The 16,927-nt window shown below is 41.0% G+C and overlaps 2 protein-coding genes across 2 annotated transcripts; both read right to left on the bottom strand.

Annotated features, from left to right (window-relative positions):
- Window positions 1–7: 7 nt before the first annotated feature.
- st3gal7 (ST3 beta-galactoside alpha-2,3-sialyltransferase 7) lies at window positions 8–2,519 on the bottom strand. Its single transcript, XM_006783911.3, has 8 exons — window positions 2,408–2,519; window positions 2,016–2,181; window positions 1,806–1,932; window positions 1,380–1,717; window positions 1,091–1,277; window positions 811–951; window positions 468–620; window positions 8–379 (listed from the first exon to the last, which is right to left on the bottom strand). The coding sequence occupies exons 2-8, from the start codon at window positions 2,171–2,173 to the stop codon at window positions 293–295; spliced, it is 1,191 nt and encodes a 396-aa protein (XP_006783974.1). The 5' UTR covers window positions 2,174–2,181; window positions 2,408–2,519; the 3' UTR covers window positions 8–292.
- A 5,208-nt stretch (window positions 2,520–7,727) lies between these two features.
- morn4 (MORN repeat containing 4) lies at window positions 7,728–13,713 on the bottom strand. The gene is made up of 5 exons (XM_006783912.2): window positions 13,541–13,713; window positions 12,512–12,585; window positions 10,274–10,388; window positions 10,075–10,184; window positions 7,728–9,979 (listed from the first exon to the last, which is right to left on the bottom strand). The coding sequence occupies exons 1-5, from the start codon at window positions 13,711–13,713 to the stop codon at window positions 9,831–9,833; spliced, it is 621 nt and encodes a 206-aa protein (XP_006783975.2). The 3' UTR covers window positions 7,728–9,830.
- Window positions 13,714–16,927: the final 3,214 nt, after the last annotated feature.

Genomic DNA, 16,927 nt, shown 5'->3' on the forward strand with positions numbered 1-16,927 from the left:
TCTTAGGTTTTATGTTTATTAAATTGTTGTAAACTCAGTTGAAATAGTACAGTGTGAACCTAGACCGTCACATTTCTGTGTGGTAGCACAATTTAGCTTCTCCTATCACAATTACAGAACAGGATCCAGTGATTTAACATGTTCATTGAATTGTAATGAGAAAAATTAGCCTCTACCGTCACTTGGAGTTAAATGTGCTCAGCAATCAGTTAACCACATGATGCTGTGAGCATTTTAGAATCAGTCTGCAGTGTGTAGAGTTCTTCAGTTCTGTATATCACCAATCTTTGACTCATACCCCTCCTGTTAGGTCAGTCACTACTCCTGCAGCCACCAGGTCCTTCAAGAAGAGTTTTTCAGCAGTTACATCATGCACCACCTGGATATAATCATAGGGGGAAAAATGAGTCGAAGCATGAAGCTCAGACGCCTCCTTGCCGCTGCTTTGATCATTAAGCTAAACTTACTTGAGACTTCATTGTGTCCATGCGTATGGCCTCATAATAATGAAGCCTGGCCTCAGGGTGCTGCATGTCATACCCAAACCCAGCCAGGCTCACCTGGTCGCAGAGCTGCAAAGCCATCACCACTCCAGTGGCACCAATTGTTGGCAATATGTTCTTGGGGAGGAAAAAAAAACGACCCGTGACGTAGTTTGCAACATAAGACTTCAGTCCCGTTTCGTTAGAATTACTCAGCATGATAGCAAAAGCCCTCCTAACGGCTGTGAGTTTATGATTTTAAGTGAAAGTAATTTTGTTATTTGCACAGTCATTAATGTCCACAGATTATTCATTCATAGAAACTCACATTTCTCTGGTTCAGTTCATATTTCTCTATAACTTGGCCCATCTTGTGAATAATCTCTGGGTGGACGATCTTGAAGCTCTCTGGTGTCAGGGGGATATGATCCACAACTTCCTTCCAGAACCACATTTTAGACCAGAAGCTCTATTGAAAAATAAAAATAAAAGGAGATATAGGGTGTATATGTATAGTATAGTGCCATTGCTACATGACTTTCTGTGATGCTTGTGTGTGCAATATGCCCTTTCCGTGTGCAGTGGAGGATCTTGTGATGTGGCCTTACCAGAGGTTGTTTGGTGATGACAGAAGTAAGCCAGTCTAAATCTAGGCTCTTAAAGACCACCACAGCAAATATGCTAGTCTTTCTGTACTCGTTTGAGGAGTGAGGTGCTCCCTCTGGGTACGTCAGGCGAATGGTTGTCCTCGAACCAACATCTCTCTCAAAGCCGTGCACCGGAGCATTATTCAGCCTGGTAACACAGATGGAGCCTGTGAGATGACGACCATCACAACGGTTTAAAAATAGGCGCCACAGTCTGTCTTTGGTGTCCACTTGACACAGGAATGCATACCTGATAATGATGTCATACTGATCTATATGTGATCCAAGATGGCTCCCATGAAGAATCCCTCCACTACCCACCACCACGCATCGCGTGCAGCTGCCTTCTCTCTTCAATGATGGAGGCAGGCCAGGTTGAGGCAGAGTGGCGAGCGCTACAGCGAGATGCTGTTCGATGCCCTGAAACCCAAGAGGAGGAGACAGACTCCATGGCTCACGCCTCTCCTGCTGTATAAACACAGGGATGTCTTCGAGGCCAACGGGACAAGACAGGTGCTTGAGGTGGTTTAGACACCAGCGAGGCAGACAAGGTCCTGCCAGCAGAGAGGCTGACCGATTTAGTACGGCCTGAACAGAGGGAAAAACATTTAAGCTGAAAGAAAGGGAAAGAAACCATCTCAAATGCTTGCCAAGATGTACAAAGATGCATCTGTACCATATCTTTGGGTTGTTGATAGTCGTCTCTGATAGCTGCCACCTTGTCCGAGGGGAGATAAGCAGGAATCAGAATAGCCAAATAACATCCGATCAGCAGCATCAGGCTAAAGAAAAGGTTCTCCTCTCTAATGCAACAAAATATAGTGTTAGTTATAAATAGCACAGATAATAGCCACAAAGGAAATGCAGTACTACAGATGTGCTGCACCTGTTGAGAAAAACATCTCTGGAGTCAGTCTTTGGGACCACTTTCTTCCTGTGAAAGGCTGGTCTTGGGGTTGCCGCTTCTGCGGCCTCAGGCAGCTGCAGAGAGCTGTTGTCCAGGTCTGCTACACTCAAGCGATTCTGCGTTACCATGGCGCTCATACTTTCACCTGAAACACACACAGTGCTGAACTCACGGCAGTGAACATAGTCTCCACTTTATAACAGCAACGTCTTGAACTAAACTCTTTCTATGGCAGATACAAACCTCTGTAATTATAGACATTTGAGTAAATTTAACTGAAAAATGTGAGCTTACACTCTTTTAAAATGGTTTTTACACAGTAAAGAGACAAGATTAACATCAATTTGAGTAATATAAGCAACGGTACTCACAGCCTGGATGATAAAAGACAAGCTGATTGTTAACTGTGTCCTTGCCTGAGCTCCATGGGTGAGAGGAGAGGAGAAGAACATAACATCTATTGTTATGTTCTGCTAAAATGGCTGCTGCTGCTTCCTATCTGTCTGAACTCTGTCACTTCCTTCAGAGTTACTGGTTAAACATTAACATGTCACTCATTTGCAAACATTTCTGACTGAGTGGGACCAAGTGAGTGTGTGTGTCTATACAATTAAAATCTCCACAAACACATCATGTGAAAGGGGGAAGTGTCAGACATGGTAAATACAACACTGAAGTACACCTAAAAGGTTTTAAGCACTAAAAAGGAGAAGTGTTTGTGTAGCTGCCGCACAACCCGTTATCAAACAGCCCTGTATCATGTACTGTATGCAGACAAAGGCAGTTGATTTACAAAATTGATTTACAAAATCCATGCCCTTTGCTGATTTATCAGCAAAGGGCATGATAAAGGGCATGAGAGAGGTTGTTTTTACCTCTCTCAGGTAAAAACAACTAAAGACCCTCCCCCAGTGCACACTGGTCCTACCTGCAATTCTGGATGCAGTTTATCAAAATTAACCAAACAAAATAACAGACTGAGTGACCAATCGAGATATCACTTGACAGTGATCAAACCTATATAAATAGCATAATCCCTCAAACCAGCATGTTTATGAGAGGAATATTGAAGTAAAAGAGAAGGGCGTACTGTGGCAGCTACAGGAGGGAGTAAAACCAGGAGCTTATGCAGTGAATATACCCTCTGTGTAGGACATGCCTAAAGGGCCTGAAGTCTTTCTGTGTGTGTGTGTGTGTAGCATGTTTAGATATCTTTGTGAGGACCACAAGTTGGAATTCTACTATAGCTGTGGGGACAAAATACCCGTCCCCACAAGTTTGAAGGTTTTAGTGTCACATCACAATTAGGTTTAGGCACTCATTTTTGATGGTAAAGGTTAGGGTAAGCGACTAGGGAAAGCATTATGTCAACTAGATGTCCTCACTAGGATATGAAGACAAGTGTGTGTGTGTGTGTGTTTTGGGGGGTTGTGTGTTTGTGTGTGTGTGTGTGGGCATGACAGAGGAAGAGAGTGAGCGAGAATGTAGGTCTGGCAAGTACATGGCAAAGTACACACACACCTGTTTGTTGGAGTAACACAATGTCCCACCATGAAGTCACTGAAGTCACTGAAGCCATCAAGCCACTGTGCCCAACAGCACTTCTCTATAAGCTGTATGATCTGACAGTTTTATTCTATTATATTTTAGATTATTGAACATTTAGTTGTTCGATATTACTATATTATTATTGCATTTTTGCATATTTTACCCCAGGGATGGAAAAGGTTGCACAGTGGGCCGGTGTGATGGACCATGAGACAGGACAAGAAGAGAAAACCCAGGTAGGTAAAAGCTTTATTCCTGCTGTGGCTTTTGCAGTCATTCTTCTGTTGACTCCTAAAACGATAATCGTTTGACACCCCCTTTCTCTCTCTGTCAGCACAGACTATATAATGTATTTTTCTGTTGTTATCACAATATCAAAATTCCAAAAAGTTCTTAATGAGAAAAATTAAAAACATATGAGTAAGTGTTGCAGGTGTAGTGCTTGTTTGACATTAAATCTGATAACTAATACAAAAATTATGAACAGCACATGAGGCATTTTATCTGAAATGTTTCTATTGCTATGGCCAAGCCTGGTTTGCACTATGCTGTGAATTTGTTTTGACATTAACACTGTCATTCCCAGCTCTCAACACCCCATAGCTTGCTTGGCACCGCTGCTTCCAAAGCCAACATTCCCTCGCTGATCTAGGTTTTCAAACTGTGTTTGTTATTGTTCCCGTCATTTTTCAGGCAGATGAGAGAACGGGAAGAATCTCATCGGACCTGTGCAGCGAGAGTTTGGACCTGAGTGCAGAACAGGATAACTCAGCGCTGGGCAAAAGAAAAAAGAAGACCAAAAAAACATTCATGCCCAGGCTGTCTGTGGAAAAGCAAGTGGTGAGAATGATTTTCAGAAGCTGTGTCTTCATGTCAGAGATGTATGAAGTGAACCTCTGCCTCTCCTGCTCCTCTGTGTGTCTGTGTGGACAGCTAGAACCTGTGGATACTGCAAAATTCATGAACGCAGCCAGTGAGTGCAAACTGGATATCATAGACAGGTATCTGGAAGATGGTGGGAACCCAAATGCCCACGATGAGGTAGGGCTCTCCTTGCATCACAGTAAAACATGAATAAAATATAGCATGCTAATATCTCAGCTAATAATATATTTACATTTGCCAGCTGAAGAGGACAGCACTCCACCGCGCCTGCCTGGAAGGACATGCTCCAGTTGTCCAAATGCTTTTAGGAAAAGGAGCTGATATCAACTTAAAAGATCAAGTAAGACGTGTGTGCACGCTGTGGGTTTGTAAAGATGATGATGGGATTGAGTGAGATTATCTTCTCAAACTAAAGCTCCTGGTTCTAGTGACCTGATGCCTGCACTTCTAATGGGATGGGATTGGGGGGTGGGGTGGGGGGTGGTGGCTCCTACTGTGTTTCAGCTGGGCTCTAGGGCCATACACTGGGCCTGCAGAGGGGGAAACCTGACGGTTGTCGAAGTCCTGAAGAGCCACGGGGCTGATCTTAATGTTAGAGATAAGGTAAATGTGAATTTTAGTGGGCTCTGCATTTGCACCAAACCACAGTCAGCCTCTAATTGAACACGAGTTTGCACACATTCCCACAATCTCAGATTATATCATTGTCTGTACTGCAGTTGCATAGCACACCTCTGCATGTTGCCACGAGAACAGGCCACACCTCCATTGTGGAATACCTGCTGTCCTGTGGGGCCTTAATCAACTCCAGGGACAGGGTAGGTGGCAACTCCGCTCCACTTCTGTGCTTCATGACCTCTACAGTTTATTTAAGTCATTAACAAAAATGTTTTTTTTAAAACCTGGTTTTAGGAAGGTGACACAGCCCTGCACGATGCAGTGCGTCTCAACAGGTACAAGATAGTGAAGCTGCTCATAGTTGCAGGAGCTGACACAAAAATAAAAAATCATGTGAGTTTTTTTTTTTTTCATCTTTAATTCTCATTAGTGTGCAGGTTAACATGGGTGTGGAAATGTAAAGAACCTGGTTCACAGGACGGTTTTGATTTCCATATGTGCAAATACAATACTAGTTTGGTTATCTCATAATAAAGTGAGACAATGATGACAGTTTGCTTTTTTGATTCATACGAAAGGCAGTTTTGATCCAAGTCAAGAAATGTAGTTCAGCAGCACCTCATAAACTGTCAGACTGGTGCATTGTTTTTTGGTTGAGTTGTTTTTTTAAATGAGCAAGATGTAAGGTGTGATCTTCAGATGTGCTTCTGTTTTCTTTGAACAGTGCTTGCAGTTTCCTGTCTTCATGCTAAGATATTAACACTGTGGTGCATATGACATAATCACAAGTGTCACGTTCAGTTTCATGCCAGTGTCACACCTATTCATCTCTTTAACTTTTGCTAATTTGCGAACTAAAAGGACCAGGCCTCCACCGCCTTACACACACAAACCACTAGGATTATAAGCATTATATTTGTTATTACACTATATTGCCACTATTTTAAAGCATATTTACTGCCTGCATATTAAAAGCTAACATGGTTTTTGCTCACATCTCAGCACTCTGCATGCTATATACCTCAGTGGTAACAAAGTGACAGTGTGATTACAGGAAGGACTGACAGCAGTGCAGCAGGTAAAACAATGGCAGTTTGACATCGTGGAGACCCTGCAGAGGCTTGAGAAACTATGAATGTGGGAGTACTGTCGCCTTCTAACAACTCAGGGGAGGAGTGAACAGTGCAGCACAAAGCTGTGCATCTGTGCAAGGATCACCTCAGTTTACATTGCAACTGAGTGGTTACAGTTCTGCCGCATTTAACTAAAAGCCAGCAGATATCCTGGGATTGTTGAGGCTCTCAGTGAGCTAAAATCCACCTGGTTGATGATCCACCCTTGACTCATATTGTATATTCTTTCTATATCACTTTCTATGAGCATCTGCCTCAGGTTCTCGCTATAAAAATATATTCTGTACTTCTATGTAGTGCTGTGTAAATGATATTTGCATCTGCGTTTCCAGGACGTTACTGTAAAACCTCTAAATCAGTCTGAAAATATCAGTTGGGAATTAACATTAATATTAAAAAGTATCTGCTTATTTAAAACAGTAAGAAAACAACTCACAAGTGAAAAGAACAAAGCCAGCCTCGGGATTTTGAAACGAGGTTTAAAAGTGCTTAATATTGTTACGAACACTGAATATTTCACATCTGATTTGGGATGCTTTTGAAAGTTAAATAAAGCTGACAGAGATGGGGACTGTGTAAAAGTTGTTTTTGAATATACATTAGAGGTCCTTCTTTTATTGAGCCAGTGGGCCAGGCCAGAGAACGCATTAGCCCTGTGTTTGAGACGCCAGCTGACAGCAGCAGAGATGATGGGTATGCCTCCCGCAAAAGTCAGCGATTCAGCAGGAGCTCAGCAACATATTTTCCTTCTATCATCAGAGGCTCAAATGTTCCTGAGGGACATTTGTCATTCACGCTGGGGAAACAATTTGCTGCTCTGCTTATACTGTAGTCTTTTAAGTACAGTAGCATATTCTAAAAATAGCCAGCACAGCTTCCTAAACAAATATTGTGGTACTGCTGTATTTCTCACAGTGCTGGTGTAAAATGTTGTTTTTTCATGTATCACTGTGCTTATTGTAGGCAGTGCATCAGATAAACTATCACACACAGACATGTTTCCCGTTAAAAGCAATGCTGTGTAACTGTCAGGGACACTGGGGAAAACAATAGGTTATTCACACCGTGTGCAAGTGTTATAGTTTTATTTTGTCGACCTAATCTTAGCACGGCTTTTGCTAATCTGTGTATATCAAATGACAGTTTTAGAAAAGTGATTCTTTTACTTTTTGAGGTTTAATGTTCTCAGCTCTTTGTGAGTTGCATGCTGCTTTGTTGTGAGTTAGGGCTGGATAGCGAGAAAGAGGGGGATGGGGAAGCTGGAGGTTTTCCCTCTGTGTTGTTGCTATGGTGGAACCGAAATCCAGTGGAACCTGTTTGTGAGTGAAATGCAAACATCTCTCCCATAATTTACCCTTTACGTTAGAATCCCTGAGAAGCTATGAAATAAAAACTAAAGCGTTTCCTGTTTCCTGTTTCAATTCAAATACTGTGACACTCGATGAAAAACACGTTTCGCTTTCAGCAAAAAAGATCTTTATTAAACACATCCACTGGTTGCCACCTCTGTGAGACTTATTCCAGGAACGTTACAGGATATTGTGCAACAGTTTTCTCTGAGAGCACTCAAAGCAACATTAAATCGTTACTGAACAAAAACCTAAGAACCGAAACGATGTTTTCCAGGCAAGTGAAAATCTGGGCAGGCACACTTTTAAAGCACCATTTGTTTCCATTTGGAAAAGGATGTGTGATTCGAGTGTATCCAGTTTCACTCAGGCAGAAGTGTGGAAGCAAAGAAGGCTTGAGGAAGTGTTGTGTCTAATGGAAAAGAAAAAGAAAACCCTCCACGAGATCTGCAGCATATTACACTGTAAAGTGTGTTTTATAAAGTGGTACTAATGCATTCACTGTACTGCTGTCTTTGTGATTGTACTTTCCACCGTGCTGCCATACCAAAGGGGCGTTCGAAGCAACAATGCAAGACTGTGAATTGATTTTCTTTATACTCGATAGCAGCAGTGAATGCCTGTAAATGTGTTAAACCATGCTCGAAACATCAGATATATTTAAAGCAGAATCTGATTTCAATTCCCTGTTTAATCTGCAATTTGTTCTTACTGATTGCTCTTTATTGTTCAGGAAAACATGACACTTGACTGTTCTGGAGTTCAGTAGCTGTATATTCTGTCTGTCTTTGGTTGAAGCGCTGTGTAGGCAACCCTAGACAAACCATCTCAACAAATGCTTTTTAAGGCCTATTAACTGTTCAAGTACACGGAAATAATCAGAAATCACAGGTCGGCTGTGATCAGCTATAAAGGTTAATGATAAATTCTTAACACGTTCTTTAACTACACTGTGTTAAATAATGCAGTAGTACAATTTTCCACCTGACCAATAATTCATTCCAGAGGTCAAACCAAACACAGTCACAGACGATGACTATCTATACATATCACAAAAGGACTACACACGTTACAAAGTGAAATATATATCTGATTTATAAATCATTCAATTTGCTGCCTTGTTTAAGATTTAGGTCCATAATTGAGTGCATTTAGTTGTGATTTCCACTGTAAATGTGACGCGTTGATGGGAGACAGGACTTGCGACCGATGGGAGCTAAAACTTCAGCACCAGCTTAGCAATATGTCTCGGAGCATTTGAGTCAAGAAGGGAAAGAGAGGGCGTTGTGCGTCTTTTGTTTGTTTTTTTAAAATCAGACAACCTTGAACTACACTCTTGCACAAAAATGTCTTTAAGGCAAACGTGAATACTGATTTTCAAAAGGGGGAAAGTGGAAAAATTGATCCCTTTTTTTGTAAAGTTAGCAGCAGGATTTTCAGTTGAGGGACTCTTAAAGGCGGCCATTGGAGTGTTCTCAGAATCATTTACATTCACCTCGTTTCGTCAGCGCGCTGTGTGTGTCTTTTTCCCCCCTTCAAACATGTTGAATGCTTTTCCTTTCTCATAACACCTTTACAAAGCCAATTAAAAACTATTTGAAATGGTGCATTGTTTAGATCTGTGTTTTAGCCCTCGGTCTTTGTGACTGGCTTTGTGGGCATGCTGTCATGAATGTGAATCATGTTGCTGCCATGCTCTTGCACATGCAAGCACGTCCTTGTGCATGTGAATGTGAAGAACAAAAGCGGACCCACTTATAAAAGCACTGCTAGTGGCGCCACTAGTTAAAAATTCAAAAGGTACATTTAGGTTTCACTTTCTTGTAATAGCTTGCACCTTTTTAAGGTGAATTAATTCCACCTATAGAATTAATTTACAAACTCTTTAAAGAACCAGATGTCTCAATTTTCATGGTTTGATAAAAGAAGGCTAAGTATTCTGTAGGAAAGACAAAAAGACGATGTTCAGAACACCGGAACAGCAGCATTCACTGTATTCATAACTTGAAGTTAAAGATGTGCTTTATGGTCTTCATATTTCATGTCAGTCTTCCAGAAAGTCATTATTTGGTCAATTTGCATGTGGATTCCAAGCCTCTGTTGAAGCAGAGCAAGGATTGTGCATAACAAGAAAAAAAGTCATGGTAAAAGAAGAGATGAAGACATTGAGAGAAGAGCTGGGGAAACATATTCAAGTACAATCCCTGACGCCCTTTCGGATGGTGTTGGAACCTTGAGTGCGATTGTGTCCTTCAGGGTTGTCAAAGAGCCAGGCTGTGAGCATTGGAGGCTGAAGCCTGCGCGCGCTGCACCACTCCTGGACACTTTTCTCTCTTCAGCAGCTTGTGGTTTTGAAACAAGCCTTCATTTCGTGGAACACCATGAGTTCCATCTGGGAAAGTCAGTAGCCCTGGAGGGACAGACAGAGGACGCTAAGACGCTATCACAGAGAGAGAATACTGACATCCTGATGGACAGGCTGTTCCAGTGCTGTAAAACTCTTACCATAGCCTTCAACACGCCCGTCTTTGAATTCCCCTTCAAACTTCATGCCGTCATATCGACTGAAGACACCCGTGCCGTGAAATTTTCCGTGTGCAAATTCGCCTTCGTATCTGAAATGGTGAAAGTAAAGCATGAGTTTGTTTTTTAATCAAGTACAAAATTTGTTCTCTTGTTGTTTCCACTCGTTTTGTTCACACACCTGGATCCATCTGTAAAAAGCAGTACACCAGAACCATGGAACAGTCCATTCTCAAACTGACCGCTGTAACAGGTTCCATCCTGAAACTTGAGCTGGCCATCACCATGTCTCCGACCTGGAAAGTTCCACAACATCAAAGTGAGCAATGGCAGTAACTTCAAACAGAAGATACCATTCACTTGTGAGGAATCTAATTAAAATCAACCACCAGGTCTGTTGTGGTTTATTCCTACATAACAAATTGCAACATACTGATGGAAAACCGAGCCTACCGTTTGAACTTACAGTGTGGCCGAGGGATTTAAATTCACTTTTACCGTAGAGGTGCTTCTCATGTCACATGAGTTAGTACGTGCCTGGATTTAAATACCCCTCCACCCTTGCTCAGAGAAAGGTTTACTACTGTCCCATCTGCCTCCTGTGCACTCAGAATTACAGCAGTCTAATCCAGCAGATTTTTAGCAGGGATTTCTACTTTGGGATCCAGATTGTGAAAACAGTCAAGGAATGTACTTGCACTCCCCTCCTAGAAGCCTGTGATCCACTACTGAAGCTTATAATCACATCAGAGGGCACACACCTACAACTGGTTTAATCCACAAAAGGCACACTGAAAATGCAGGTAGAGCAAAATTTGTTGAATATAATAGGTTGTGTTGTTTTTATGGAAAAGCAGCTGAAAATCATAACAAACCAAATGACAGGAGAAAATTACTCTGGGATTGTCTTATTCCTAGCATATTGGCTTAGTTTCTCAGAAGCAGCTGACAGAGGACACTAAGATTTCCAAAACAGGTCCAAAGTCTAATCCAGACAAAGCCAGAGCTAGCAACTCAGTCGCTGCTTGTCTTGGGTTACCAGTGCTTGCTAATTGGGATTTGACTAAATAGCTTGAGCTTGCATGTCACTAAATGTAGCATCACTGTATGTGTGTTAGAGAGATTTAAAACAGAGCAAGCATCCTGTGAAAATTTGGACAAAGATGTTTTCCCCACAGCTTCACGATAACCCTGCCTTTGGTACTTTCCTGCTATTTCCCTGTAATAACATTACTTATGTAAATACAAATCACTTCCAAAGCTCTCTGTTATGTGTACTCTGAAGTTAAACATCCAGCACAGATGGGTGAACATCAAGCCCAGTGAGGCAGCTTACTTATTTCCTTATCTAATGGATGCTGCTTTAGCTGATGCTTTATAATTTACTAAAATTATTTAAACGTTATTGAAATATCTGGAAACATGCAAGAAAATATACAGGTGAAAGTTAGTATTTGCTGTGCCCAACACAACCTGAACTCTCTTAGACAAGCTTTCTTTCCTAAGAGAGCAAAATATCTCTCCAGGCCCTTCAAAGTTCTTCTTTGGGGGTCGCCGGGTCGGCCACCTTTTGTTCTGTTCTCTGTCAAAATTATCCCACATTGCTTTAATAATGTTGAGGTACAAGGTCTGGGGTGGCAAATCCATAAGTAACAGTGCTTCATTGTGTGTTCTTCTATCCAGGTATGCTTTTACTGCACTTCCAGTGTGCTTGTGATCATTGTCATGCTAAAAAATGAAGCCCTTGCCAATCAGATGCTTTCTAGATGGTACTGCATGGTGGATTAAAAAAGTATATCTTTGGTATTTTTTGTAGATTCAACTAAAGAAATGGGAAGAAATTGCGTTTTTGTAACAGGCTGCTAGTAATAAAGTGCCTAATGATCCAATTTAAAATGTTTTTTTTCACCTGTTCAGTGGATTAATAAAAAAAAAGAAAGAAAAAAGACCATTCCTCTGAAAATGGTCAGTTACCAGAGCTGGACTAAAAATTAGTGAAAAAGCAGCAGAAAAACCTTAAAAGGCTTTTAGAAAGTCTGGAAAGCTCTTTAAGAAATTACACAATAGTCTGGCTTTTAGAAGCAAAACAATTTACAGATTATTGTACAAACTAATACCACTATAATACCAAGGACCTGTTCCTTTGGGGAATATGGTTATGAGTTCAATTTTTGCGAGCCGTAACCTGAATCCAAGAATACCTAATCCAGACTTCACAGAACAAGGACTCAACAGACTTTTCAATTGTGCTGATATCTCACCTTTCTCTAAGCTGACAGCTAAAGCAACAACACCTTGGAGACATATTCTAAACACACTACCATAGCTACAAGTGACAGCCTGTCTCCCTTGTATTAACATAAACATGTTTGGACATACTGTAAGCTTTCTTTAAAACTGAAAAGTGGGATTGTCTTGCCTTCTTTCCACTCGCCGTGGTACTCTTCCCCACTAGCATAGGTGAAAGATCCTCTGGTCAGAGTCATGGTTTTCCTGTCAGCACACAAACACACTCTGAGTCACTCTGTGACTGAGTTAAAAACGCACACACATGTACTTATGAGTAGAAATTCCTTTTGGGATTATTAGTCCCTCTGTCTATGGAACGGGAAAGTAATTGCCTCTTTGGTACACATATATAATGTAGGGTTGGAGACCTCAGGCATAAAGCAGACGTGATGAAAGCAGAAAGCTTCTAGCACTCTTTAAAGGATTACCTTACTGTGATGATCTTTTTCTTTAATCAGTCATATTTATTAAAGAAAGACACATAAATGCATTATCTAGCTTCTATTACAACCTCTAGTCCTTAAAGCCTTAGAAAGCTTTCCAATTTCCTTAAATAGCAGGGGATTATTTTAACTTCATACGCTCCCTCTAATTACATAGCACACGGGGGAGGGGAGCTATTTGATGCACCCCAAAATGAAGGCTAATAATCAAAAAGGCTTTATAAAAAGGCAAAGGCAAGTCACATCTGATCCCATAGCTGCAAAAGCACAACTCTGATTATAATACAGTGCATGCTGGTAACGGTGACGCTGGGGTATGCCCAGTTGTGAGGAACGCCTTTTACAAAGGTTCAGACCCTGGAAGCGTTACTGTAGCATGGATGCAGACATACACCAAAGATGATTGCTATTTAATGGTTAATGACGCTCTTTCTTTAAAAGAAATAAATGATAATGTGTACAATGTACAATGAGAGTGAGGTGTAATTTCATCCGTGATGTCAAACGAATAAATAATTGATCACACCAACACTGAAACGTTGTTGGAAATATCCAACTTGGGTTGCCAATATGTTCTGAGCAGTGCAGTTTTCACTTACATAACATGTTGCTGAAAAGGCTGTCGCTTTTAATGACAAAGCCTAGGTAGATCTGATGTAACCTATATCTCATCTACAAGGGGGAAAGGCTGCACACCCGTTAACGCTATAATTTACCTGCAGACTACGTTTGTCGTCTCTGAAGCATGGAAACCACCGTGCAAGAGCGGAGGGGCGTAAAAATATGAAAACACCGGCTGAGAGACGTTTGTCGCATTCAGGTCCTTCTCGTAAGCTTGATCGAAGCAGTTGTCCAAGACACGCTTTGGAAAAAATGCAAAAATCGTCATTCTTTTGGATTAATTTGTTTGCACGTTGAATTATAAGGTGGGCAATTCCCATGTTTTATTTTTTAAACCCTATTTGGTTGCTATCAAATGTTTTGTTGTTGTCGACTTTTTGTTGGTGGCCACCCTTCCGCTAAGGTTTAATAATTCCGGCAGCACATGAACGTAGCATTACAACGCCGTTGGCATAGTGTGCTGTAGGTTACAGACAGTGGCAGACATATTTATCATAGAATGATGCTGGGCATTTTTCTGAAGCTGTTTAATTATTTTTGTCATTATTGTTGGCCAGTGCTGTGTTTATATAGGACCAAACATGCTATTACTACTAATACTAAATTCTTACTATTTTTAAAAATCCGATTAAGATGTCGGGATTTTATTTTAGTTAGATGGCCAAACTCCCTGCCCTAGCTCATGGTACTGATGTATATTCCGGAGGTTTTCTTAATAATAACCTAGTCACTTTATTTAATATTACTGGGCTGCACTCCCTTTTGCCTTCACAACAATTCTTCATGGCACGTAATTTAACAAGGTGCTGGAGACCTGGGTCCATATTGACATGATAACCTCACACAGTTACTGCAGAATTGTTGGTTGCTCATCTATGATGAATCTGGCAGTCTATGGCAGTGAATCTGCCATCCCAGGGGCGCTCTACTGGATTGAGAGCTGATGCCTGTAGAAGCCATTTGTGCTCAGTGCCGTGACTCATTGTCAAGGAACCAGTTTGCAATTATTTGAGCTTTGCCACATGGTGCACTATCCTGCTGGAAGCAACAGTCAAAAGACTAATACACTGTAGTCATAAAGAAGTGGACGTGGTCATGAGCAATACAGAGGTGGGCTGTGGTGTTTAAATAATGTTTAACTGTTATTAAGGGTAGTAAATCACTTTTCTTCACCACTGATCAGTTTGAACTACAGGAGGTCATCTTGACCATGTCTACATACTTAAATGCATTGAGTTGCTTCCATGTGATTAGCTCATTAGACATCTGTGTTAACAAGCAGTTGAATGGGTGTCCCCGACAGAGTGACCAATATAAACACTGGTCAAACTGAAATCTGAAACATCAAAAATGCAGAGCTACCCTCTGTGGCAACCCATTATGATAAGAGAGCTGATATATAGTCGTGGTAAAAAGTAAACACACATTTGTTCAATTCTAAGGGTTTTATCAGGACATAGTAAAAATCACCTGGTCCTCACCAAAGGGTGTACTATGAAGCAGTGGGTTAGTGAGCTATGTTGAGCTTAAAGTCAGAATTTTCAGTGTCATGAAAGTGGTTCTCTCTTTTTACTGGGCTAAATTATCATGGCAACTTATGCAAAACATATAACCTGGTTCAGGAGTGGCCTAAGTTTTGTTTAAAAATCATGTGGAAGTGTCACTTTTTCACATTTTTTATAATATTTATAGCATTCAGTGTCATATAGATCCTCTAGGGAAACGTGTTTTATACAGTGGGATGCAAAAGTTTGGGTAACCTTGTTAATAGTCATCATTTTCCTGTATAAATCGTTGCTTGTTACAATAAAAAAAAATGTCAGTTAAATATATCATATAGGAGACACACACAGTGATATTTGGGAAGTGAAATTAAGTTTATTCATTCAGTTTATTCAAAATCAGGCATGTGCATAAATTTGGGCACCACAAAAACAGAAATAAAATCAATATTTAGTAGTTCGCCTTTTGCAGAAGTTACAGCCTCTAAACGCTTCCTGTAGGTTCCAATGAGAGTCTGGATTGTGGTTGAAGGTATTTTGAACCCTTCCATTTAACTCACACCATAGATTTTAAATCATATTCAGGTCTGCGGACTGAGATGGCCATTCCAGGACGTTGTACTTGTTCCTCTGCATGAATGCCTTAGTGGATTTTGAGCAGTGTTTCGGGTTGTTGTCTTGTTGAAAGATCCAGCCCCGGCGCAGCTTCAGCTTTGTCACTGATTCCTGGACATTGGTCTCCAGAATCTGCTGATACTGAGTGGAATCCATGTGTCCCTCAACTTTGACAAGATTCCCAGTCCCTGCACTGGCCACACAGCCCCACAGCATGATGGAACCACCACCATATTTTACTGTAGGTAGCAGGTGTTTTTCTTGGAATACTGTGTTCTTTTTCGTCCATGCATAACGCCCCTTGTTATGCCCAAATAACTCAATTTTACTTTCATCAGTCCACAGCACCTTATTCCAGAATGAAGCTGGCTTGTCCAAATGTGCTTTAGCAAACCTCAAGCTACTCTGTTTGTGCTGAGGGCGGAGAAAAGGCTTCCTCTGCATCACTCTCCCATACAGCATCTCCTTGTGTAAAGTGCGCCGAATGGTTGAACGATGCACAGTGACTCCGTCTGCTGCAAGATGATGTTGTAGGTCTTTGGTGCTAGTCTGTGGGTTGACTCTGACTGTTCCCCACCATTCGTCACTTCCGTCTATCTGAGATTTTTCTTGGTCTGCCACTTCGAGCCTTAACTTGAACTGAGCCTGTGGTCTTCCATTTTCTCAATAGGTTCCTAACTGTGGAAACAGACAGCTTAAATCTCTGAGACAGCTTTCTGTATCCTACCCCTAAACCGTGATGGTGAACAATCTTTGTCTTTAGGTCATTTGAGAGTTGTTTTGAGATCCCCATGTTGCTACACTTCAGAGAAAATTAAAAGAGGAGGAAAACTTACAATTGACCCCCTTAAATACTCTTTCTCATTATTGGATTCACCTGTGTATGTAGGTCAGGGGTCACTGAGCTTACCAAGCCAATTTGAGTTCCAATAATTAGTTCTAAAGGTTTTGGAATCAATAAAATGACAACAGTGCCCAAATTTATGCACCTGCCTGATTTTGTTTAAACAATTATTGCACATTTTCTGTAAATCCAATAAACTTCACTTCACATCTCAAATATCGCTGTGTGTGTCTGCTATATGATATATTTAACTGACATTTTTTATTGTAACAACCAACGATTTATACATGAAAATAATGACTATTAACAAGGTTGCCCAAACGTTTGCATCCCACTGTACGTACAGCTGTATCCTACTAACATTACCAACAAAGCCCAGCTGTAATTCCAAAGCAAATTGTATTCAATAAGGGGTTGCAAAAAAATGCATAAATGTTTTTATACCTGATTGTAATCTGCTGCTAGATCTGGAACTACTACAAGAACACAGAAAACATACCAAGAATACCTATTTATGTAAT

Source organism: Neolamprologus brichardi, chromosome 13 (assembly GCF_056152115.1).
Source record: "Neolamprologus brichardi isolate AB-2024 chromosome 13, ASM5615211v1, whole genome shotgun sequence".
Lineage (NCBI taxonomy): Eukaryota > Metazoa > Chordata > Actinopteri > Cichliformes > Cichlidae > Neolamprologus > Neolamprologus brichardi.

What these genes read in the sequence shown, in the direction of transcription:
- st3gal7 (XM_006783911.3), bottom strand. Translation starts at nt 2,173, where the DNA reads ATGAGCGCCATGGTAACGCAGAATCGCTTGAGTGTAGCAGACCTGGAC. An exon ending in AGAGATGTTTTTCTCAACAG is followed by an intron (nt 1,933 to 2,015) that starts GTGCAGCACATC and finishes TTGTTGCATTAG; the next exon opens with AGAGGAGAACCTTTTCTTTA. An exon ending in CAGTATGACATCATTATCAG is followed by an intron (nt 1,278 to 1,379) that starts GTATGCATTCCT and finishes CTGTGTTACCAG; the next exon opens with GCTGAATAATGCTCCGGTGC.
- morn4 (XM_006783912.2), bottom strand. Translation starts at nt 13,713, where the DNA reads ATGACGATTTTTGCATTTTTTCCAAAGCGTGTCTTGGACAACTGCTTC. An exon ending in ACGACAAACGTAGTCTGCAG is followed by an intron (nt 12,586 to 13,540) that starts GTAAATTATAGC and finishes GTGTGCTGACAG; the next exon opens with GAAAACCATGACTCTGACCA. An exon ending in CTTTTTACAGATGGATCCAG is followed by an intron (nt 10,185 to 10,273) that starts GTGTGTGAACAA and finishes TCACCATTTCAG; the next exon opens with ATACGAAGGCGAATTTGCAC.